The 25,579-nt window shown below is 41.2% G+C and overlaps 3 protein-coding genes across 3 annotated transcripts; 1 reads left to right on the top strand and 2 right to left on the bottom strand.

Annotated features, from left to right (window-relative positions):
• Nucleotides 1-5,064: 5,064 nt before the first annotated feature.
• LOC109480471 (p53 and DNA damage-regulated protein 1-like) lies at nt 5,065-7,628 on the bottom strand. Its single transcript, XM_019782666.1, has 5 exons — nt 7,440-7,628; nt 7,088-7,169; nt 6,687-6,764; nt 6,448-6,528; nt 5,065-6,074 (listed from the first exon to the last, which is right to left on the bottom strand). The coding sequence occupies exons 1-5, from the start codon at nt 7,536-7,538 to the stop codon at nt 6,004-6,006; spliced, it is 411 nt and encodes a 136-aa protein (XP_019638225.1). The 5' UTR covers nt 7,539-7,628; the 3' UTR covers nt 5,065-6,003.
• A 34-nt stretch (nt 7,629-7,662) lies between these two features.
• On the top strand, nt 7,663-21,860 carry LOC109480584 (cyclic nucleotide-binding domain-containing protein 1-like). The gene is made up of 19 exons (XM_019782817.1): nt 7,663-7,819; nt 9,017-9,260; nt 9,877-10,038; nt 10,444-10,593; nt 11,009-11,104; nt 13,435-13,513; nt 13,932-14,063; nt 15,015-15,055; nt 15,448-15,610; nt 16,640-16,788; nt 17,444-17,577; nt 17,767-17,828; nt 17,977-18,052; nt 18,457-18,589; nt 18,950-19,059; nt 19,844-19,994; nt 20,480-20,547; nt 21,282-21,341; nt 21,454-21,860. The coding sequence occupies exons 1-19, from the start codon at nt 7,754-7,756 to the stop codon at nt 21,523-21,525; spliced, it is 2,148 nt and encodes a 715-aa protein (XP_019638376.1). The 5' UTR covers nt 7,663-7,753; the 3' UTR covers nt 21,526-21,860.
• Nucleotides 21,861-23,521: 1,661 nt separating this feature from the next.
• LOC109480462 (zinc finger and BTB domain-containing protein 17-like) lies at nt 23,522-25,386 on the bottom strand. Its single transcript, XM_019782657.1, has 2 exons — nt 25,019-25,386; nt 23,522-24,529 (listed from the first exon to the last, which is right to left on the bottom strand). Exons 1-2 carry the CDS (start codon nt 25,358-25,360, stop codon nt 23,531-23,533), a joined length of 1,341 nt encoding a protein of 446 aa, XP_019638216.1. The 5' UTR covers nt 25,361-25,386; the 3' UTR covers nt 23,522-23,530.
• Between the last annotated feature and the right edge of the window lie 193 nt (nt 25,387-25,579).

Genomic DNA, 25,579 nt, shown 5'->3' with positions numbered 1-25,579 from the left:
ACTGCCTCGCTCCTGTAAGTTTTTGAAACAACTGACGGGGCCGTTTCGCAGCTCATCTATTTTTAATTTGTTATTTTGCACCTCTGGTAGGTCCTGGCCACGCCTCCTCAATTAGCGCGGCCGCAAGAACAGACGAGCCGGCGCGCCACGGGTCCGGGTGTTGGGTTTCACTCCCGCCACGGGGAAAGCCAACATTTGCGTTGGACAAGCATAATCTCCAAGCAGATCCTAGGGTGGCAAAAGACAGTATCAAATTGGCCAGGCAGTATCCATTGGCCAGAGAGGGTCCATGTGCCACCCAAGGGTAGCGACAAAAAAAGGGCCATATATAAAAAGTAAGGATCAGGCCTGGTAAGGATCTTCCCCCATCAACCTTGGTTGGAGAGTTGGACAAGCAGGCGATCGTTTTTCATGTACAAAAGTGTGTACAAGAAATATATGAATAATAAATAATAATAATAATAATAGCAACTTGTGATATTGAGAAATGAGAAGCAGCGAAGCAACGCCAAAATAAGAAATAGATTTAATACTTCAGAATAGAGGGAACTTGGAGAGAGTGCGTTTCATTTTAAAGCGATACGCTCTGGGCGTTAGTATATACATTCAGCATACAAAATATCTTGAATCTAAAAGTCCGAACCATACATCTATGCTTCCGGACGCCTTAACAAAATTTAGACATATCAAACTGGATGCAATGATTTAAAATTAAGTCCTCGATGAGAAGACAACCTGTGAACGAGAGCAGACAGATGAGTACATCAGGCATCCCTGGGAACAAGAACACCCCCCGCGTGGCCGCCCGATGTAAGGATAAACACGTAGGCGGGGGTTCCACGTGGGAAACTACAAACACGCGATGTTTCACCGGGACTGGGAGGATCGGGACCACAGCCTCGCTGATTTAATTATCTTGTCTGTCCCCTGTCTGTTGGATTTCATGGTGATTTTCTGACTTACCTCTGAAGAGCGCGTCCCACTGGGCTAGTCATCTTCACCAGACTAACACCCAAAGGGTCAAAAACATCCAAATTCCGCCAGCACATATACGGGAAATGATTGGCCAGGAGAGTTGTCCACCCAAGGAGGTTATAGGGATAACCTCCTTGGTCCACCGTAGAGTTCATTTCTTCGTGCAGTTACGGCACCTTTCCACAGGCCTTCCGAAGGGGAAATGAAACCCTATTTTTTCATCCATTGTTATTTTCAAATGTTGCCGTATTGCAAAAGAACAAGTTTCCCCGATTTAAGAACGTGGTTAGTGACAGAGACTCTAAGCGCGATCTCATCTGGCAGTAGAATCGTCGATTCTTCTAGATCGGAATCTCTACCCTAATTTTTAACGCATATACTTAACATATCTATACATATTTCAACAGGCCTCATTTTAACTGATAGATAGTGGTGGGCCATGAAAAGTGAGAAAAAAAAATACAAAATTGTTTGCAGATCCAGAGAGATTCCAACAATACACATTCTTACAGGATGTGTATTGTTAAAATCTCATTGAGCAGATCCTCTTCACACACGTACTCGGCTGTATTAGGTCTTACCGGGTGTGAAACGGCTTACCCACAGATTATCAACCAGGGAGGGAGGAAAGTTAAGAAAGAAGACTTTAGGAGCAAATACTATAATATAGTAGGTGTCAGAAGGAAAATCATGAAAGATTTGAAGGGAAGGCAAGCAGACGCTATCCGACATCAAAGTTGTCGCGGGCACTTTTACCCCCCCCCCCGTGTAGGGTAAAGTGACTTGTGTGTGTAACCATGTTACGAGGAGTGTAGTAAATCATTGTTTTAATGTGATCTGTACTTGTAAATCCTGAAGGACGAAATTCGTGTGTGTGTGCCCGCGAGATCCTTACTGAATAAAATAAATTAGATTTGATTTCAATTTGATTTGAAAATATTCAAAGAAAAACCAAAAATGTCGAATTGCAACATGAAACTCAAAATGCTGATGGGCCGGGTTATTCTTTCCGCCTGTATATAAACTCGTCGAACTAATTGGAACCACTATAACCTCCTTGTTGGAAACGACACCGTAGAAATACCAGGCTAGCTACCTTCCCGCAACGAAGAGTAAAAAAAAAAAACGTTACGTCTGCTTGGAGATTATGAGGCTGGCAATTACATGAGAAGGGCTCGTTTCAGGGCTGCTTTCAATCAGAAACGGAGACCCAAGTTCAATCAGCCTGCAAATTGTGGCACTGCGCCGGGACAAGACCACACAAACTGGTCCGTACAGTCTGAGCGACATGAAGATCTTTATTGGTGTTTTCCAGGACATTATACGTAGTACGTCCCTGGTGTTTTTTTAACGAGAAGCCTTACATCACAACTGTTTAGAAACATGCAGCTAGTGAACAACTTCAATAAGTTTGATTGTCGTCGTGATCTTTTCTGGTTGTTGTTTTTTTTCGCATTTGTCGAATTTATTCAGAAAAGCGTGGCGTTTGTACAATAAAAGATACCAAACAGATGTCCGTAGTTTTAATTTACAGAGAAACGTGCGCACAGAATCTGCTTGGAGATTACCTGTAGAGTACGTAACAACGATGTGTCTACTCTCCGAGCAGAGGTTGATGGGGGAAGATCTTTACTTTAATTTATATAAATGGCCAGATTTTTCTACCCGCCACGGAAACAAACCTTCTCAGGGCGGCTGGTTGTAGGATGGCCGGCAAAAGATCGCGTTAAAAATTCTACAAAACGCAGTATCAACACTCCCACCCGCTCGTAGGCCTGCTCAGGAGGCTAGCTACCCCAACCACCTTAATTAGATGGTGTATTGGACCCTCTCTCGCCAATGGATACTGGCCAATTCAATACTTTCTTTTTTTAGCCACCCTAGGATCTGCTTGGAGATTACGATGTGTCCCGGTATCTGGCGCTCACAGATGCATGAGTACCGTTAATTGGATCATTACCTAACCCGTGTTGTTGTAACGATGTTCCGCTGGTTGTGATTTAGGTAAGGTTGTAGGGAGGCCAAAGTGTTGATTGCTTTTTCACGTAATCCTGTTTCTGCCACAAGGATTACTCTTGGTCACGGTGTGGGAGGGGGGCATGGATCTCTGTAAAACTACGGACACCTGTTTTGCATCTTACATTATCGTGAACAGAGTAACACAGGGAGATGCAAAACAGCACCGCAAAACAAAATCACAGCGAAGCTTTTTTGCTATTTTGATATAGCCTCTACCAGGCTTCGGGAGGCGGCTGGAAAGAGTAGAAATCGGCCAAATAGAGAGATAGCATGCCAAGGGAGTTGGTCGGCTGGAGAGAACAGTTTGCCGCTCCCGAACTGTTCTCTCCAGTGGACCAAACTCCCTTGCCATGCTATCTCTCTATTTGGCCGATTTCTACTCTTTCCGACCGCCTCCCGAAGCCTGGTAGAGGGTAATATTGAGACAGGAAATCGTACGAAAAACATACTGCGAAGTATTCTGATACATGTGTTTTCTTTTCTGGGTATAATACGGATGAAGTGTTTTTTCCGGCGACCTCCGGTGTGTGTGTGTGGTTTTCAAGAAGTGGCCTTCGAGTTGATCAGCGATATTCCCCGGAAACCCCCTCTTATAAATCCTTGACTATTTTCTTCATCAATTCCCACCGCTAAAGTCGTTCCAACGTAGCCTCTACCAGGCTCTACAGGTTGCTGAAAAAGTAGCAGAAATTGGTCGAATGGACTGATATTGTATGTCAGAGGAGTTAGCCAGCTAGAAACTGTACGCCCTTGTCCGACTAACACCTCTGGTCTATTTTTCAGTGTATTTGACTAATTTCTACTATTTTCAGGCATTTTCTACTCTATCAGGCTTCCGGAGGCGGCCTGAGGATAACGTGCCTGAGGAGTTGGTCCGCTAAACATTGTTTGAGTACAGGCTTCGGGTGCAGCAAACTTTACTCTCTAGCGGACCAACTCCACTGGAATGTTATTTCCCTAGCCGATTTCTACTCTTTCCAACCGCCTCCCGAAGCCTGGCAGAGGCTAAGTTCCAACCGCCACCAAAGTCGCGGAATGCGGGGAGGATGTGGGGCCTGTGTTAGGGCGGATGAATGGAGGTCGGTTTTGTTTATTAGACCAGGAAATTCGATTGTCTCACAATAGGCGCACCTGCACCGAGACCGGCAGGTAAGCCGGGGCTGCCAATAAGTCCATTGTGTCGTTGGAAAGCGTCAATCTGGAAGGAGAAATTCCTTTCACACCTGTCCTAACGACACGCAAGGCGTTACCAAGGACAGGTAACGGGACCGGCGTGCTTTTTCAGGTCACCGCACACGCCAGGGAAAATATCCAATGCGATTTCAGAGCAGCAAAACTGGACATATTGTGAATAAGGCGATTTTTATGATATTGACACATACTGCTTCACATTAGCACATTTCAATCAGTATTTCATACTTTGGGTATGTAAAACTAGCCCCAAGATGAGTCCTTTATTTTATGGTGTGGTACCCTAAAAATCAGCCAAGGGGCCTTCCACTAACCATTTTCCGTCAGAATTTTGGTAACTGTGTTGGCTCCATAAGGGTCAATATACATTGGGATAGTGTGGTTGCAACTCAGTATGTAGATAAGTGACTGGAATATAGACTTTGAAAAATCGGGCTTCCAAACCCTAAAAACTTCACTGGTTGCCTTTAAACAGACGCGGAGGAGACAAAAACTGAGTTTCAAGGTAGTTAACAACTTTCCCTCCCGAAACCTGTTTGTAGATAAAACGAGCAACACCAAAACAACCAAGAACTAGAAGGTAACATTTGCAAAGGAAATGCATAATGTTCACCTGAGCATAATCGGTTCTGTTAATTCTTACTCAAACACATTCATATATATATGGTCAGACAGGAGTCTAAATCCCTCCTGCTGTAAAATTGCAACTTGATGTAACCCAACACTAGTTACCATGGTGATAGACATCTGGTTCAGGTCATTGACCTTTTGTGTTTGGAGAAGAGGTCATTGACCTTTTGTGTTTGGAGAAGAGGAAACTGAGCAAAAACAATGTTTTCCTTCGGTAAACATAATGAGCCATGAAAATACTCAGTTAAGTTTATTGGGAGATTTGCAAAGTAAACTGTCCCAATATGAAAACCACATGGCAAATGTTGAAAGAAACATTTGAGGTAACAGTGTGTGCTGTACAGCATGGTAAGGTGGCTTGTATTTAGATACAATGTACTAGTACTAAGGTTCTATGTAATGATAATGAACCACATTTTTAACAGTATCTCACCATCATAAATGAGTACATCAGAAGATTATCTATTGCTAAGACAAATTAATGAAAATGCTACTTCATACAACATGATGTGCCTGACTCATACTAGTATTCCACAAACCCAGGCAATGAATGCATTTGCCCTGATTTGGTATATCTTCTTGAGATGAACTAATGTTACATTGCACAAAAAACAATAGTCCTTGCATTGTTATACATGAACAATACCTTCTGGGACAATTGTTAAACAAAAACGGATACATGAAGCTACAAATTACACAGCTGACTCTTCATATATTCAGCTGTCATCAACTGCCTGTGCATGCACAAAACAAATAAACTTACTATAAAATATGATATTTAGCATCTACACTAGGTTACACCACATTGACTCTTATGTCACTGCCCTGCCAATCATTTTATGATTGACAGTCTGCCATATCATACTCACATGGCACATAAAGTACCTAAAGCACATGGCTTCACTTTGGCATTAACTTAGATATACAACATATTATAACTCCTGACATCATTTAACACATTAGACATGTAAATGTTAATATGATCCACTGACACTCTTAAATTGCATCCCAAAGTCTCCACAATAATAGATAATAGTAGATCTTCTTTAAATTTACTTCAACAATTTTACATTCGAGCATTACTTGTGTGACTACTTCAGTGGCATCATATGAACCTACTTCATAAGTTTTTCAATATTACACAAAACCATGTTTGTATTTGCTTGTGAATGTGAGTGAGTTTCCAACTCAAGGCTTGAAGATGTTTGCCTCTTCTTTTGACAGTGGCTGTAGACCAAACCCCTTCAGCTCTGGTTTGCCTTCATTGAAAACACAAAAAATTACAATATAATTCATGTTACACATACACAATTTACGAATCAACGTAATTATTTTTTATGGATACTGAGTGACAAGTCTACATGTAACTACAGTATTTAGTGACATGCCCATGAAGACAGTGTATAAACTATAATCTTATTAAATTAAGTTACAAATCAAAGTCTAATAGATTTTACAGTTGGAATGTACACAGGCAGTGCATAGGATAATTCTGAAGCATAAAATGTTTTTCTACATATCAATACATGTAGTTTACTTTTGTTGCTGTAAGTTTTTGTCTGAACTAATATGTAATCACAGCCCTTAAAACACAATCTTCTCCGTTTTGTTTTGTTTCTGTATCATACTCACTTTCCATGTCCCTGAGTTTTGACACTTTTGGCTGCAGCCCGTCTCTCAATCTGTCAATTTCTGAGTCCAGCTGCTTCTGATCTAGAAAAAAAGATTTAAAACATCTTACACTTACAGTCTGGTCTTACGCAGCTTGTACCTACTGTACAGAACTGGTGTGTCATGCCTAAAGGTGGTTTACCGGCTATGCAAGACAAGCTCAGATGTTACACTGTAAACAGGAAAGAGTGGATTCTCACCAGTTTCCAGCATGTTTGTTGCTGTTTCTTTGGGTATCTTCACAAACATGTCTCCAAAGCACACCCAGGCCTTACCACCTGTGTAAGAAAAGGAACAGCATTTAACAAATCAGAGACTACAGACTTTCAGAAGTACTTTAAGTACACCTGTAAGTCTGTAACCCAGTATACTAGTACAGTATATTGATTGAGTGTGTAAGCTATTCATTGTATTCTCTCTGTGTGTTAGCTCTTAATACTAACCTTAATATTTAATACTACTCGCATGACTAGTGGCTATCATTAGTTGGGCAACCCTGGCTGTTTATGTAACAACATGCTGAACCAATGGATAAATCAATGAATAAATTCAAGTGAATGAAAGATGAAGATTGTGGAAAGTCAAACTACAGAAGATGTACCTTTTGTGACGGCCTGTTCTTCTTTCTTCAGACATCTTAACGCCTCTCTCGCTGCGTTCCTTTTCTTGTCTAAATCCACAATCTACAAAAATGGAATATTAAACTCAAGATTGGATGAATTATGAACGTGTAAAGTCTCTAAAAGAATGACTGTAAAACGTTACCTTTAGACTGACACACAAAAACAGTGCCGTCACATCAGTAATTGCATGCTATGGATTATCATACTTACGATATAATGTGCAGAGAAACAACAAATTAATTTCCAAGTACTGCCAAGGGGGTTAACGTTAACGTTATAACTTATAGTACTACTCTTGGAGGTGGGGAGGGGGGCATCGTATAATTTTACCTGTCGTTTGTCGGTCAAAATCTCTTCTGCTATCTCCTCTACCTGTGTCAGGTAGCCCAGCACAAAGTTCGGATCCCTGGCCATCGTACCTACTGTCATAAAAACCACGAGTTAGCGAGCCTGTAGCGCTAGACAGAGGGAAAACTGGTCAAAACACACATGCTCGACACATAGCTGCCGCCATTTTGTCTTAACCTTTGACCTCTACACGATTGCGGAAGTGGGAGTGGTCAAGAAGTAAACAGGGCCGGAGAACTTGAGACTGATCTGCAATTTTTGGTCCAATAGTTCAAGTTTCTGCATAACTGGACAAAATGCAACGGTCCGTTCTTCGGCTGGCTTCTTCGTTACTTGCGCAGCAGAAGACACCCGTCTTCCAGGTATGTTTTCTTCCAAAGTAGGACGACAACTTGCCAAAATTAATTGCAATGTCAGCATTTCGTTACTCGTTTTACGCTACATTTATCACCAAATCGCGGTCTCTTGGCCCCTTTCTTCAGCGTTACAGTGTTGCACCAAGTTAAAAAGAATATTCATTTGCTATTCAAATCAACTCTATTCCCTATCAAATATATGAATGGACAAAAATGCATTACAAACGATGCAACTCTTTAACTTTGAACCTTTTTATGAAGTTCAACTAGGGATTATTTTTATATTCCTAATGTAATTCCCATATCTTGATACATTACTGTTCATCGTTTCACTTATATTGTATGCTGTGCCGTTCTCAACGGTTATGTCAGTTATTTATTTGCCTTTGGTTACTCTGGAATACGAATGACCTATTTTCCGCCAAATTGAACTTTGGACCCGGGCTGGGCATGGCCTAAATGTAGGCTGGGATCCGGACTTTTTCGGGAATTTTTTAATATGGCGCGTTTTTTTTACTTCTTGTACATTTAACAGGTGGGGAGCTGCGACAGAAAACGGGGCATATGATAAAACCTTTTTTCTTTATTCCTTATTTATTTTTAAGCGTATTATATGTGAAGCGTACTAGTAGTTCAATTGGTCGCTTTAATTCTACATAGTACTTTCGTAAATAATTGTTCTTAAATGGTTGTGAATAAAAGAACTTCACTATGCATACATAGTTCGTTGTTTGCCATCAAGAATCCAAAGTTTGAGAAGCAGAAATGTCTGAGGATCAAGCAATGGTGCCATCCGTCAAAAGATCGAGTTGTCACTTGTATTTTGCACCGGAACGGTTCCAGTTTGCTGCAATACCACAGGAAGCCGCTAGGTGGTCCATACTAATCCTTTAATCTAAATTTAGCGTTTTCGGCCTTGCTTAATAGAATAGCTTGGATTTCTTGATAGTACTTTATCATGCAGTCATCATCTAACCACGAGATACTAGTAGTTAAATATTATTGTAAATTCATAACACATGTTTTAAGAAGCGAGAAGAAGCATGTAATAATAATAAATATAAATCACACCATAGTTTTCTTGTATTATACTCTGTGTAACTACCCTTATGCATTACTTAGTATCCTTGGTTGGGCATAAATATGCAAACTTCGTTGTCATTGGCACTAAGAAGCTATTTCACCGAAGATCCACATTTTCAGAAAGGGCAGCTGGCTTCAGCGTTTCTTGTGACCAACCAGAAACTGTCGACGACAGCCGCTGTGCATGACGGGGACCGGAAGCTGTACGAACTCCGTACTTACTCCATCCGGCCGGACTGTTTCGGAGACTTCCTGAAACTTTCGGACGAAAAGATGCACATGCGCATGGAACACTCCAAGCTGATTGGCTACTGGAGGACGGAGCTGGGCGGCATCAACGAAGTTGTCCATATTTGGGAATATGGTAAATTTTATGACGACTGTATTAATAAATGTTATCATCATAAAACTTTAACTTTTGTGGTCAAACTTTATTTCGTCAGCTAAAAGCACATTATAAAGTTTTTGTTTTATGTACAACACAAGATAAAGGTCCTCACCATTTATTTGACCCACTTTTTCCTTGCGTGCACTGATCTTCGGGATGTGTGACGTCAGAAGTCGATACCTGCCGCCGTCCAGATTGAATTATTCATTCAATGTTCCTTTCCTCTTGTAAACCAGCGGCATGAAAGGTAACAACTACATTTCCTCGGAATTACTTAGTATTGTCTTTAAAAAAGTGCGGTCATTGGCAAATGTGCAGATCTTGGCACATTGGCGACACCAAATCTGTCTGTGTCCTCGTTAGTGTTTGGACACAACATGCAAGTATCAACGATGGGCATCATTCCACCTGACCGTTATGGTCTTTTAAGTCATCCTCATTCAATGTTTTCTGCTTTTACTACCAGTGACGTAGCCTGTTAGCTTTCGTCCGCTCCCCGCCTCTTGAGGAACGGACGAAAGCTAACAAGGCTGACACTCAGGCTACCAGTGACGTTGTTTAGAACCATGTCCTCAAATTCCGCCCTTTTCAGACAACTTTTCTCACCGCGCGGCGGTGCGCCAGGCCCTGGCGGCGGACCCGGAGTGGGTCGGCAAGTATTTCTCCAAGATCCTGCCGATGCTGGTGAAACAAGAAAACGTCGTCATGCACCTGATGCCGTGGGCTGAACAGAGGACGCCGTCCAAGGCCGGAGGTGCGGTTTCAAGTTATTTGTAAACACGTTCCGCCACCTTCCGAAAGTAGTTTCAATGGTTGGTAAAACTTAAGACATTCCTTTTACACAACCGGTATAGGCTCACGGGCATCGAAACTTAAGCAGGCCAGGTGAACGTCTATACCGGTTGTGTAAAGAGGAAATACCAATATCCTACGTACCGTCACCATCGTTTCACGCAGTCTCTTAAAGTTATGTATCCAGGTCATGGTAAATCCCAATTGTCAACAGCCCTACAGCTTCGGCTATGGCTGAACAGTCCTTTTCGAAAATGACAGTCTCTGTCACATAGGGTACATCTGTAAGCTGGCTCAGGTCTGTTGCAATCAGCTTACAATCATTACTATTATAATTATTATTATCTTTATTAACCATCATCCCCAGGTGTGTACGAGCTCCGTTCGTACCAGCTGACGGCAGACCAGCAGTGGCAGGACCCGCTCCGACGCGCTGTGCAGGCCGCGGAGAAGGCCAAACTCGTGCCGTGCGAGCTGCTCGGCGTCTATCAGAGCGAGTTCGGGGAGTTCAACAGAGGTAATCTAATACCAGTTTAAGTTATCAAACCTCTCTGGCTCTTTATTTTCCGACTGTAAGTACAAGACGATAATTTATGCAAAATTTCATGCCGTCATGATGTTGTCATCGCAAAGTACATGGTCATGTCCATTTCTACAAAAGTTGATCCCCTCGGCCTTCCTCTGGTAATGATAGTACGATGCTTAAAGATCAAATTTCCAACGACCACTAGTCTTCTTCTTGTAATGACCAATTACTTCCGAACGTAAACATAGATCCCCGTGTACCTTTTGTTTTGGAATTAAGTTTAGAAGTTTAGCGTCGTACTATGATTACTACCAACTCAGATATTTTGATGACCATGGTCAATTCATCGGAGTTTTTTTAAAACATCTTTTGACATCAATATTTTTAATTTTTTTCACCCTTACAGTTTACCAGCTGTGGTTCAACGAAGGATTCCCGGCCCTTGACGCCAGGCAGGAGGCGAGGAAGAAAGTCGTCGACCATCCTGACATTATAGCAGCGGGTACGTAAAGCTCATCAGTTTCAGCAACATGAAATTCAAATTGTTTTCAAAATTGTTTTTTTAAACAAATGGTGTTTGGGTACTTAATTAAAAAGTTCACCTGCCCAAAAAAGTAAATTACTGTAATACCGGTATGAGCGTGTCTTTATATTGTTGGGAAATTTTTACCAATCAAAGCCTGTTTTTTACAGAAGAAATTAGCACGTTATTACAAGGCCGAAGGTGGTGCACAGTCCAGATTTATTTGTTTTTGTTTTACAGGCACAGAGCTGGTTCCTTTCGTACAGAAGATGGAGATTAAGGCTCTTCTCCCTTGCGGTTTTTCACCCATGCAATAAACCAGCTGCTGGAGCTACCGACAGATTGGACTTCCCAGCAATGTCGTTATGATAGCTTTTTATTTTACTTACCGCGTTTCATATACTTATGAAACTAACGGATTTCTGATCTATTTTGAACAAAAAGTATGGGTTTATGAGTTTTTAACATAAAATCTAATTGCATTCCTAATTTTATATTTTTAAAAATTATGATGGCAAAATGATGGGTTTTTAAATGAGTTTTAACCTCTTGTTACGACAACAGAACATTCCAATAATGTTTTAAGTGTGTGTAGGATTTTATACATGTAGTACAAAATTGTTACGCTCGTATATTAGAAATAGCGTTAGTTGAAGATTCTCAACTTATGTTTATTTTATTGTTTAGTTACAAAAGTTAAGCATGAATTTGCAATAAATTTAATTTGTTTAAAAAATATACCTATGTAGAACAATCGCTCACTGGCTGGGGTTAGTTGCCCCCCCCCCCTCACTGAGAACTGTCGTGCCCACGGCGGCCGCTAGGAGCGCGATTTACTCAGACATATCGTACAAGTAACAACCGATTCTGCCTCAAGACTACCGTAAACTTTGTTTTATGAAAAAATGGAGTAGGATGTAGAAGACAATCTATCTCCTTTGTACCTGAAATCAAATCAATATTTCGTTTTGTGGTGCTGTTAAAATGAGTTTGTTCCTCGTTATTGTATTGTTATATGTTGATGAATAAAAAAAAATATCAATATGCATTAGTGTAACTTGGTGTACGTCCTGTCTAGAAATCAGTGCAGTAGATACACAAATACAGTGAAATACTGGTACGCCGTAGTCCCCACCAGACTACTTTGCAGGCTGAATATATAGTAGAAATCGCGCGGCCTAAAAATGGGGATTTTAAAATTGGCCAGAGAAGTTGGCCGCCCAGAGAAGGTCCATTTTTTTTCCTGCAGACAACTCCTCTGGTCAATTAGATCTTCTTCTTCCTTGTTATGCCCACGTTCATCTTTTGTTGAACATTATGGCATCCGAGGTCAGAGATCCCCTTTTTGGGCCAATTTCAACTATTTACCACCCTGCAAATGAGTCTGGAGGAGACTAGGTACGCCGCACTAGTTCGAACAGGTGGTTGAAATTCGACGCTGCCACCCCCCCGCGGTACGAATGGTCCCGTCCCCTGACGTCACGTAATTACCTGGGAACGCAGGACGCAGTGCGACCACCTCAGGCGTGTCAAGTTACAACAGCGGCCGTAGCTAGGCACTGACAGCTCTAGATCCGCACACTAGCAACCCACAGGACATGTAGCTTTATAGTATACTTATCTGCCACAATACAGCCGGCTTTGGAGCACAGAAATGGCACTTCTGAAGTCAAGTGGAGGAAAGAACGCCAGCGGAGAGTGGTCCAATAGACCTAGCTGGGAGACCAGGCTGAAACGCACACCACAACAAAGAGGTAAATGTGTAATACTTTAGTTTACGTTAGGATTAGTCTCATTTCCCACCACTGTTAACCTTATATACGTTTTGCATTGCCGAACTGAGCCTCAATAGAATCGGCGTTCTGTTATAATGGTTGCATAAGTTAACAAACTTGGTCAGATTTCGTAACAAATGTTGACTGTAAAATGTATTCCCTTCGGTAACATTATATGCTAACGTTACCAGTAGCATGGATGTCGCTCCATTATCAACTTGGACCATGACTAACACCCAGGTTAAGTCCTAACCCTTACAATTATCAAGGACAAGTCAAAGACTCTACAAGTAATAAAGGCCTAATACTGTTGTAATCACGTCGAATAATCACCTTAAGAATCTAACCCTAACTCAACACCAAAGTATTAATGTCCAGTAGACTACGTAGTCCTAACTCTAACCGCTCAATGTTGTTGGTTGATATTGACTGGTTTACAAAGCTTACAATGGTCCTGATCCCCGGCAGTATTATTGTAAAATGTTTATACTAGATTATCTTGAGGCTTACTTAATCCTCTTTCCTTGCCCACAGTGCCCAGGGAAACTGCAAAGGAGCTGATAGACTATGAACAGCTGTCCTGGCTGACCAGTATCCCCGGCCTCAGTGACAAGTGAGTTCATCAATCAATCAATCAAAATGGTTTATTAGTTGCTCAACTCACGAACATTGCAGCAGAAAGCTGAATTGCGTTCATAGATGCACATTCATTTTTTTAAAACATTAACGACTACATAGTCTTGAAGTCAAAATAAAACCTATTCACTGAAAACCTTATCAAGTTACTGATTTTCTGATATGGCTACAATACAATTTTAATTATTAATATCGATGTCCTTTACACATTGAACCTATTTCTGAATGTTTTGCAATAATTTCAGATCTTGACATCTTCTTGAGAAGGTCTTGATAACACTGTTAAATGTGGCAATCTTATGGTCTCTACCAGAATTTTGAGAGTCGATGTTTTCAATTTTTATTTCTAGTTTGTGTTAACGTTGCAAACTTTTGCATCCTTGTTGTTGTTCCAGATACAGTCCAGAGTCGAGTGCTGATGCCCACAGAACATTTATGGAAAACTACCACCGCATGTTTTTAAAACCGACTCCACTATCCGCCCTAGTTCCCAGCAAGACAGCCTCCGCTAGGAGTAGTTACAGCAAGTCAGTATTATATTTTTTTTATATTGATATTTTACTATAAATAAAGTTTTTGAATATAGTTGCCAACTTGTCATCCTTGTTCAAATTCTCTAACTGATTAGGGTTATAAAATAACCGACTTAGTCACTACAGATTGTGCAAAATTCCAGGCGCTAATTAAGAATTAAAGTCAATTCAGAAACATCCCTCAAATATTACATTAAATCCAACCAACTACCTGAATTATACTTTTTCTGCATTAGAGTGGTCAGGATTTAAATTAAGTAGAATAACTTGAAATGGCTTATTACAGAAAATGGCCTGCGGGCCAGTTCTTTTTGTAAGGTACAAGGTTCAAGTGGCCAGTTTTTGTTGTAACTACAACAAGACAATAGTAACACAATACAAACATTGTTCACAACTGGCTCCACCACTTCCGAATTTTCAAATCAATCTCCATCGTTGTCTTGGCAACACAGATTTATTACTGGCAGCAAATATTCTGTCAAAGAATGTATTAGACTACGTCAGAGTGTTTTTGCCAACTTTTCTACGAGCAGTTGTTGCTTCTACAATCAGAGAGCTAAAAGTTTCCTTGCTTGTGTGTGTGTGTGTATGTGTGTTTGTGTGTGTGTATGTGTATATGTATATTTGTAGATATGTAAGAATTATACGTTTGGGAATGCAGTCAGAATTGCCCTGAGGAAGGTGACAGACAGTCATTGAAATGTTGGCTGAATAAAACACTTGGTTGTGGAAAAAGAGTCTCTTTACTTAGTTTACTTGCTTGCTTGTTAATCATCAACGTTTTATCAGTAGAAGACATGGTAACAGTCAGCTGTGAAAACAAAGTTCTTGTCAGCAGTAAACCTGAGAAATTACATTTTGACTGACTGTGAAGTGAATGAATCTGTCCTTGTAGTATGCTTCCATTGACTAAGTACCGTTCTCTCCTTTGTACCTGTTTCACAGAGGGCCGGAAAAGTCCAAGCACACGTCTCTGATGTCAGTCGGTAAGTTACAAATTGTTTTTGCTAACTGGTAAAATTGGAACCGTGCAGATATTTCTGGTGTCACCTGCACCTAACCTGCACTGGTCTATGAACTGGGTTTTTATACTATATCAGATGTATGTTGATTTTTATTTGCTGCATTTACTGTTACCTGGTACCACCTATGAAGTATAAAAGAAATACATTTGTAATGGCTATTGTTTCTGAACAGTTTTTTAGTGTACGATCCATACTTTATGAATTCTAAGTGTTGCAGGTAAAATTTCTCTGGCTCACTGGTAGTTTTCATGCACCAGTGCAGGTATGTCTACTGGATAAAAGTATTTTCAGGTATGTCATTTAAAGAAAATTAAACAAAAAGTCTATAACTTGTGCTGTTTGCATTTGAAAAGGTTCGCTGACGTCCCAGAAGGTTGGTAAGTTGGCGCCCCTGCAGGAGACGAGTCACGACATCAGAGTTCACCTGTCCAAACTACACAGGGAGCAGCGGAGGGAAAACCCACAACAACAGAGACAGGCATGCATCCGGACACTGCGCAAGATTCTCAGGAAAATGTGAGTAGAGAAATTGGTTAAACTTTATATTTAAGGGGAGAGATGCACCCTAATCAGTTGATCCCCCTTGAGAAAAAATCAAATTTTCATGAAAATACTAAAGAGAAAACCCTAAATTTGGGAGCGGTGCTAAGATTTTGCGTCGAGGGGGAGCACCCTTGCTTTGTTGCTTAGGGAGAGGCAGAGCCCAGTACTGTTTTATGTACAGTACATGTAGTTTTGAGGACCTTTTAATAAGGGTCATCATCTTTGTACTCTTTATAGAGTGTTAGAGTCTTAATCTGTCATGGGTGAAACAAAAAGAAAAAGATGTCATTAAGTGTTAGAGACAGGTGTAACAATTTAAGTAGAAACAACATTTGATCCACATGACTTTTGGTCATTCCAACTTGAGGGCCAGTGGACTGCTATTAGATATTATTGTAGCATTTCAAATCTTCATAATGTCACTTACTGTCACAGACGAACTTTCATCCAAAGTAGGAAATTAATCAATTTGTCAATCTCCCAGGCCGTTTGAGCGCTCGGCCCGGGAACACCACACGATGTACAGTTATAAAGCTACAGTCTCTTCTCAACAGTTTAGTCTATAGTAATACAAAAAAATGCCACCTGGTGGCATATAAGTTATCTTAATAATCTTCATATTGTGTTGTCACCACAGATGAAACAAGAAAAGTATGAGTCAAATTGCCCTGACTGAGTGTACATAGAAGATGTGTGTTCTTCAAATAAATCAACCTCCTCTCGATCTCCCAGGCCATTTGAGCGTTCTGCCCGGGAACGCCACACACGTGCATGGTGTACAGTTATAAAGCTACAGTCTCTTTAAATACCGGTAGTTTAGTCTGTAGTATACAAAAAATTCCACCTGGTGGCACATAAGTTATCTTAATAAATCTTCGTAGTGTGTTGTCACCCCAGAATACAATAAGAAAAGCAGGTGTTTACGAGTCAAATCTACTTAGAATGTACATACAAAATGTGACTGTGTGTTTCGAATGAGTCAATCTCATCTCAATTTCCCAGGCCGTTTGAGCGTTCTGCCCGTGAACACCACATGGTGTACAAGGGTCTGCAGCTGTTCTCCACCCTGGCTGACCAGGTCAGCAACGAGGTGCTCAAGGAGATGGCCACTGTGGCCAAACTGGACGTCTGGAGGGAGACCGGCGTACCTGGTCAGTCATTTTGTGTTATTATGTTTACCGAAGGCCAATTGCTCAGTTTCCTCTTTTTTCCTTCTTCTTCTCCAAGCACTAACCTGTGACCTGGCCAATCACCTGATTTGTTGACGTCTGTCACCATGGTAACTGGTGTTGGGTTACAGAATGTTGCAATTTTATAGTAGGAGGGATTAAGACTCCTGTATGACCATATTATATGAATGTATTTGAGTAAAATTTAACAGAGCAGACCATGTGTGAAGGTAAACATTATGCATTTGCTTTACAAATGTTACCTTTCTAGTGTTTGTTTGTTTTGCATAGTCAGTAAACAACCTTTAGGGATAACACACCTGTACAGTATTGTAAAGTATTACCGGTAGTAGAAGCTATGCAAGACCAGACTGTTAGACTTGTTTGTTTGTTATGTTGGAAAAATAATGAGTTCAGCACCAAGGACAGAGTCAATATTTCACAACTTGATGGTCTCATGTGCAAAACTTCCAAGAGTTTTGGCCTGATATGCTTTCCCCAAGGGCTCAGTTGATATGTACGGTTGATATGTTGTTAACTCAGTGTTATTGTTTCTTTGGACTACAGACTGTTGAGAATTGTTTCTTGTAAAATGGTTAGTTTAAATGATGTTTCCCGTCTTGTATTTCTCCCCCAGTATTTGGTAATCAGGGGTTACACCTGGTGCTGAAAGGCAGCGTCAGACCCCAGACTCTCCCCTACATCAAGCTGCTGAGTCAAGTGGCAGAGTTTGACTGTCCTACTCCCATTATGGAGGATATCACGCCAGAGGTAAAACCTCATCATCAGTGTGCTTTAATGGGATGGGATAGAGTTGATTCAACATTAAAAGAATGACTGGAAAATTGACTTTGAACATCCACTTTTGCCACCCAAAATTGCATTTTCCTGAAGTTTGTGGTTGAAACAACCATGGTAGTAAAGCAAATTTATCGAGTCTTTTATTTTGTTCTTGTCTAGCTTGGAGTTGGAGACTGTTTCGGAACTCTAGAGAGAGTGGAAGGAAGAGAGTCCAACAGCAGGTGAGATCATCTCATGCCCTGCATTTTCCTGTAAATTCTACCTGTGATCTTTCTGTATCATGTCTGCTGGCCTAGCCACTCTCCCATAACACCATCTTTGAGAAAAAATAATGGTGTACGAATGATATTTTATTCTCTTTCCTTGCAGAATTTTGACAGTGCTGACCCAAGAGCCCTGTGAGTTCCTTATCATCTATGGCAATGACTACAAGAAGGTGGTTGAGGTAAGACATCAGTGCTTTGGGGCGTGGGTTCGTATCCCACTTCTGACACCATGTTGTGGTCTTTTTAGAGCCATTGACACTGGGAATTGGAATTTCGTACTTATTTTATTTTGCAGATCTTGTATGCCATACATATTTTAATGATGCAAATTTGCATATTGATGTCTATATTTCTAGTTATGCTCATCTGTGAGATTGAAGACTAACTTGAATGTTGTGTTCTTAGAAAATGAATGAAATTGAGTCTGGGAATCTTGTAACACCGTACATACAGTATTGTGCAAAAAATGTGTGTATTCATACATTTATTTTATCAATGGAAAATTACATTTTATGTACAAATGTACGTATTTCTAGTAACGGACATCTGTAAGATTGAAGGCTAACTTGCCTGTTGATTTCAGCAACTTGAGCACAGAGACAAGTCGGAGAAGACCCAGCTGGTCCAGGCCTGCCCAGTGTATCAGCTGTGGCCGCGCCTCGCTGTCGGACAACTGGCCAGGATCATCAGCTGGGAGCAGTTCGACCCAAACTGGGGTAAGTTGGAAGTTACATGTACACAATATACACAAGAAAATAGTTGTACATGTATCTGTATAGCTGCTATAACTGACCCTCGGCATAACACATCAGCTTTGCAAGCACGTGACACGGCGACAGCTAGCTATATTACACTGAACTACTTGTTACATTAAGCCTTTGATCATCTAAATCATCTAGACATTGTTATTAAAGCTATCTAAGTGATGATATACGTAACTGTCTTGGTGACAGCATGCTCTATGATAGTTCTAGGAAAATATGAATTTTTGAACACCTCATTTCTTGGTTGATTATGCCACATCAATTCTAACTTCACAGTCCAGTAGTCCAAGAGTGTTCTGTTTTGTGTTGCAGTGGTGGTGACAGAAGGCAGTAAGGCTCCCTTCATAGCCTTCATCAAGTCAGGAGAGTGCCACGTGCTGCGGGAGGTCGAGGCACTCCACAAACTACCAAATGGCCAACGGGTGAGTCTCAAAATTTCAGTACACATGGACTAGTGCAGGTTAGGTGCAAGTAGACATCAGAAAAAACAGAAAAGCACAGCTCCAATTTTACCTGCACTAACCTGCATATACCCAGTACATGGACCAGTGCAGGTTAGGTGCAGGTAGACATCAGAAATACCTGCACAGCTCTAATTTTACCTGCACTAACCTGCATATACCCAGTAGATGGACCAGTGCAGGTTAGGTGCAGGTAGACAAGACAAAACGGCACAGCCCCAATTTTACCTGCACTACCCTGCATAAACATGTACCCAGTACATGTACATGGACCAGTGCAGGTAGACATCAGAAATACCTGCACAGCTCTAATTTTACCTGCACTAACCTGCATATACCCAGTAGATGGACCAGTGCAGGTTAGGTGCGGTAGACAAGAAAAAACGGCACAGCCCCAATTTTACCTGCACTACCCTGCATAAACATGTACCCAGTACATGGACCAGTGCAGGTAGACATCAGAAATACCTGCACAGCTCTAATTTTACCTGCACTAACCTGCATATACCCAGTACGTGGACCATTGCAGATAGACATCAGAAATACATGCACAGCTCTAATTTTACCTGCACTAATCTGCATATACCCAGTACATGGACCATTGCAGGTAGACATCAGAAATACATGTACCTGCACAGCCCTAATTTTACTTGAGGTGGGATTTCCAGCTATGGTACGTTAATGTTATGATAGAATACTAGTATAGTCTAATTAGCTCACAATGTTTTGTATGTTGGCACCACAGGTGAAGAAGAGAAAACAGGTGGTGGTCGGCAGGCTGAAGGAGTTTGAGTCGTTCGGAGAGGTCAGCGTCCTGGAGAACGTTCCCTTCACCTGTTCCGTTGTCACGGCAACCCCCGTTACCATGGGAGTCATCACCGAGGAGAAATTATCAGGTAACAATCTGTTACATTACGACGATGAAGGTTAGACATCCAGGTAATGAGATGGGCAAGAAAACTGTTCCTGTGTGGTATAACGGCAGAGTGCTAGACTCAGAACTAAGAGGTTTGAGTCCCCACATGCCACTGATCTTGTGCCTTTGGGCACTTAACATGACTTTCAACACTTAACTCAAGCAACTGGATAGACACTGATGAAAAGTAGTGGATGATACTTGAAACGCCTGACAGTTTCCATCCAGTTGCTTGAGTAACTATTTTCTGTAGATTTTGTCTGCAAAGTTCATTAATGTCTGCCACTTCCTCAAGTTATATGTATGTGATATGTATGATTATTATTTTGTGGTGATCCTATCTTGTATGTGATTGTAATGCAGAGACCCTAGGAAGAATAACTATTGGTGTAAACTGAAGTTAATTGTTGATCAAAATAAAGTCGAAGTTTGATCACTCAACTGTTTTCCTTGTTGAATTTCCAGAACTTGATGACACGACACGCCAACTGCTGCTTCAGTCTGCTGCACCGAACTTCGCCCATCTTTCTCAGGTACATGATTTTCTCAAATCTCAGTTAATGGAAAAGATTGAGAGTTTAGAGAACAACATCAGACTACTAAACCTGAATGAAACAGATCATGCATCAACTTCCATTTTGTTTTAAGTTTTAGCAATACAATGTATATTAAGGCCACACCAATTTAATTTGTTGGTTCTCGGATTTTTTCAGAAAAAATATGAAGCGACAGGGCGAAAAAAAATAAAAACAGGTCTAGGCATCCCATTATAGGCTTAAATGCTATGGAATGAGCCATGAAGTCAACACAAAAGGCTGGGTTAAGATTTAAACTTTGAATTTTGAACTTTTAATCAAACCACTGCAATGATAGATGGGAAAACTGTAACAACTAGGAAGAAAAGGACTTTCCTCAACTGTTGGGGGCAAAATATGAGCATTTTTCAGTTGATTCAGGACCAGAATCAAATTTTTTTTTTTGCAAATCAGAAAAAAATGAAGAGGCGAATCCGAGAACCAACAAATTAAATTGGTGTGGCCTAAGGGATATGTTTTATGCAATGGCTTTATTAGCTTTTATACAAACTTTCTTCTCTTTGAACACGCTTCAGCACCAAGGACAGACCTCAAAACAACAATCTTTCATGATATAGAGGGGAATATACATGTCTCTAGAATTTGACAAATCAGTATGTACTATACTATTGAATAAACCAGTCTTTTCACTTGAATGACAGATCTTGTTTATGTTCTTGTTTCTTTTTAAGGATGACATCCACGATGAATACATGTCTCAAGAAATGAAAAGAGAGTGGAACGAATATAAGGTGAGACCAGAACTCTTTTAAAATTTAACACAGCTGACTTGAAAATGTATTGCGTGTGGGTGTTTTGTTCATGTAAGGCATTTATAGCTGTGTTTTTTTCCCTCTTTTACAGCATGGAATTGTGATCGAGTCCATCAATGCTCTTGGCATCCGCCCAGGCTACGGGAAGTGGAAAAAGTCATAATCATGACTTACTAGTATGCTGCATCTTAAAGAAAGTGGAAGTCATCTTGAACCTGGGTTTGTAACTCAAGTGAACGCAATGAAAAGATGAGCTACTCTTCCACCGTTTGTGGCAGAGAAGACGCTGTGTACAGCTGGGATTCGAACTCACGACCTCTTAGTCCAGAGACAGGGTCACTAACCACTGGACTAGCTTAATGCTGCATCTTTCCTTTACTGTTGTATATAAATTATAAGTCTGAAAAAGACAATGCATACTGAGTATGGAAGGAAAGACAACTGTGAATACGTATTGGCCCAGTGTACAGGTTCTTGCCATTGCTGCATTTAACAAGAATCTTCTACATGTATATGTATTTTTACTTAAAAAATCATGTTTTTTTTAAGTATGTCAGCAGAAAAGCTGTTGTACATAATAAAGTGCTGATATTGAGCAAACTAAGATAGACCATATTTTTGTTGTAAATTTTGTTTAACTAATGTTAATGTACAGATGAATTTCTAACTGCATGATAGGAAACAACTATTCTGAATTTGTTGGTTGTACTTATATCGAGTATGCCTATATCCTTGCCTTAACACAAACCTAACTATAGTTGTCATTACATCTTGCTTAGCAGGAACTTGTGCAGTAGTCTTCAGGTTCTAAAGCACTATCTCAAAAACAAACAAAAATGGCTAATTGATTTTAATTGTTGAAATGTCCCCATTCCCTAGAGCATGACCATGACCATTTCTGATAGATGAAGAATTTTTTTCATGCTTTATGTGTCTTCTTACCTTAAAGTCAGACTTTAACATCATACATCATATTGAAATTCTAAAATCAAGCATCAGACAAATCAAATTTTACTTCGTCAATTTTTACTTCCAAATCCGATCTTTTAACTCCATGGTGGAAAGGGAACCAAAATGCCCAATGTTCTACAACCTATCATTGCTTGCAACACATGGACAGCACATATGCATGACTATAGAGTTTTCCAATGTAAATAATTTACTTGCAAAGCTGGACTGCAATAAACATGAACATATAAAAACTATATTGAGCTGTATTCCCATTTGTAGTTGATGAAGACTCTCTTCCATGTATGAGTAACTGTATGTACGTAATACGTTACAATGAGACATTGAAAGTTGCCTGTTGATTTGGTTTTCATGACTAGGAATAAATGAACAAATTGAGTATCAGAACAAAAAAGTACTGTAGAGCTGTGTTTGCCCAAAAAATAGTACTAGTAGATGAATGTCAATCGATACAATGCATATTTTTGAATCCACAAATGTAGCTTGTGATCATCTCCAATATGAGTTGTGTTTTACTAAGTAGTACCATATGGTATACTGAGAGTATTAACATAAAAAAGTTTTCATAAAATGAGAAGGCATAAATTGCCATCAAATGCCATTTAGCAAATACCAGAGAGGACTAAAGAGCTAAAAATAGGTTTGGTAAGCACGGGCTGTTTACCATTCAATAAAACAAAAAACAAGCAATGAATACAGCTGACACTATAGGCTGACACTACAACCTTACAATAGAAAAAAAAAGGCTAGCAAGATATACTAGAACCTCAAAATTTCCACATCAAAAAAAGCTAGCTGTGTCACACTTATTTTCCACAACTCAAAGTATGATGGCCAGTCTTGGACACAACAACAAATGATCCACAAATCCTTTGCTTTCGCCATATAGAAGTAGTATTATAGCCAGTATTTGATTATTCCTAGCCAATAAATATAGTCGCTCTGACTCATGGGAATGTCTGAATGGCAAAGACAGAGTTCTAAAGCTAGCTAAGACATGGAGGAACAGTGTCCCTTGTCAGAATAGCAGTCTAGACTCTACCAGACTATACTTTGCAGGCTGAATAAATACTAGTGTTCAAAATAAAATGGGTATGTAGTTGGCCAGTGGAGTTAGCCGGTCCTAGTAGGCCAAATTGTCCAAATATACCACTTCTTAGGCCAATTTTGACTATTCAATCATTTAGACTAATGACAGTCTAAGAGGTACCACAGGAGTCCTCTTCACTTTTGTTAGGGCTGTTCACATCTGGGTCACCAACAGTACTGCCGTAACTGTGGCGAGATTTCAGATGCGCCAACAGCTGACTCCTACAAATGAAGCTGGCGGGACAGAGGCTACAGGGGACGGGCTTCTCCCCCGTGTGGGTGTACATGTGACGCTTCAGTTCGCACTTCCTCTTGAACCGCGCCTGGCAGCACGTGCACATGAAGGGGCGCTCCTCGCTGTGACGGAAGATGAAGTGGTGCTGCAGGACTCTCTTGGTCTTGAAGCGGGCGCCACACTCCATGCACAGCCACGGACGATCCTCTTCCCCCGTCTCCCCCGGTCTAACGTACGCCCTCCCGCTGGTGAACCCGCCTTCCTCCTGCTGCACTAGGTCACCCTGCACTAGGTCCCTGTGGTAGTCCATCTCGGAGGAAAAGTCTTCGCTACTGGAGAGAGAAATCACCTCCTCTTCTTCGGTTTTGCATACCACGTTAAGAGAGCCGAAGTCTTCCTGATGACTCTCCGATACTCGTCTTTGATCTGCAGGCGAATCTGTACCACAGAGCTGCTTTGGATTGTCTGAGGAGGGAGGCGGTAGCTGTAAGTGTCCCAGTCTAGTCTCTTCTGTGGTGTGTGGATTGCGCTGACACAGCACAGGGGTGGCCTGCAGTACTGGCGACAGCTGCTGGGTGGAGCTGCGTGCCTGCCCTGCTGCAGAACTCTGTTGTTGTGACATCAAGGCAAAGGAAACGGACTGCATCGCCTCCTCCCTAGAGGTTGGTGCACCCCTAAACGCAGATGGTACAGTCCTGGTGCCACCCAGCATGGAAGCCAGAATCATGGAGTCAGCTTTGCTCACAGTTTGCTGCTGCTGAACCTGTGAACTTGTCTGCACAAGGCTTGTTGTTTGCCTCGCCTGCGAAGTTGCCTCCACAGCTCTCTTCCCTTGCAGCGCTGCCGCCAGGTAGTGGGTACAGTCTGCCACAACCTGCAGTAAGTAGTCATGACAGGTTTGGTATTTATTAGCAATCAGTATAAAGTTGTGTGTTATCTATGTAGCTATTAAGTAGTTATTGTTATAGTTATAGCTGGTGTGTTATGCCGAAGGGCAGTTATACTGGCTACACAGATATAGATAGAGTGTAGTTGTTATATTGTAGTGTTATATATATTGTAGTTATTAGTAATGTGTAGTTGTTTAATATATCGTAGTGCTGTATAATGTTATAGTGTAGTTATTAAGTGACGGTGGAATTGTTATTTTGTATTCATTATGATGTAATTTTAATGTACAGGACTCCAGGAAGAGTTAACCTGGGTGCCATCTGATTTGTAACGGCAACCCCGAAAAAAAATTTTCGGGGTTGCTGTTACAAATCGGATGGCACCCAGGCTAAGGAAGAGTAGTACGGAACTGTTGTTTTATATTAATGGAGTTCCTAATAAACATAAACATAAACATAAACATAAAAACCACCTCCATCATGTGCAGGAAGCTGGCCGCCGTGTTGACCTCCAGACCGTTCTCGATGCTGATGTTGAGCCGCCCGACGTACATGTACTCCAGTATAACCTCCACTCCCCTCTCCGTCAGGCCGTTCAGGTACACCACGCTAGTTTGCGCGTCCGACGCGAAGTGGGAGCGAAAGTACGGGGAGTTGGCGGCCAGGACGGCCTTGTGTGCGGAGAAGATCTTTCCCCCCACGTCTAGAGTAACATCGCAGAGAGGGTGCCGGGCTTTTCTCTGCTGGTACAGCAGGCTGAGGATGGTGTGGGCATGGTGCGGGTACTCCTGTGAGTGGTCCACCTCAGCAGCCATGATGGCCAAGGGGGCTGGAGCAGTGTGAACCTGTGAGAAGATAAATTGGATTAGCCTTTAATGGCTTAGATAAGGTGTCGTCTCTCTTTTGTTATACATTGTTTATGAAGCAGACCAGATTCCTATTCTCAACACCACCATATGTGTATGCACCACCACAAACTATGTATGTAACGTTATATTTTGCCACACGTTGTACCCGCTACATGCATCTGTTGC

The sequence above is a fragment of the Branchiostoma belcheri genome, unplaced genomic scaffold (genome assembly GCF_001625305.1).
Source record: "Branchiostoma belcheri isolate BF01 breed outbred unplaced genomic scaffold, Haploidv18h27 scaffold51, whole genome shotgun sequence".
In the NCBI taxonomy this organism is placed as follows: domain Eukaryota; kingdom Metazoa; phylum Chordata; class Leptocardii; order Amphioxiformes; family Branchiostomatidae; genus Branchiostoma; species Branchiostoma belcheri.
The sequence above is the reverse complement of the archived record's forward strand: the minus strand, read 5'-3'. Positions and strand labels throughout refer to the sequence as shown.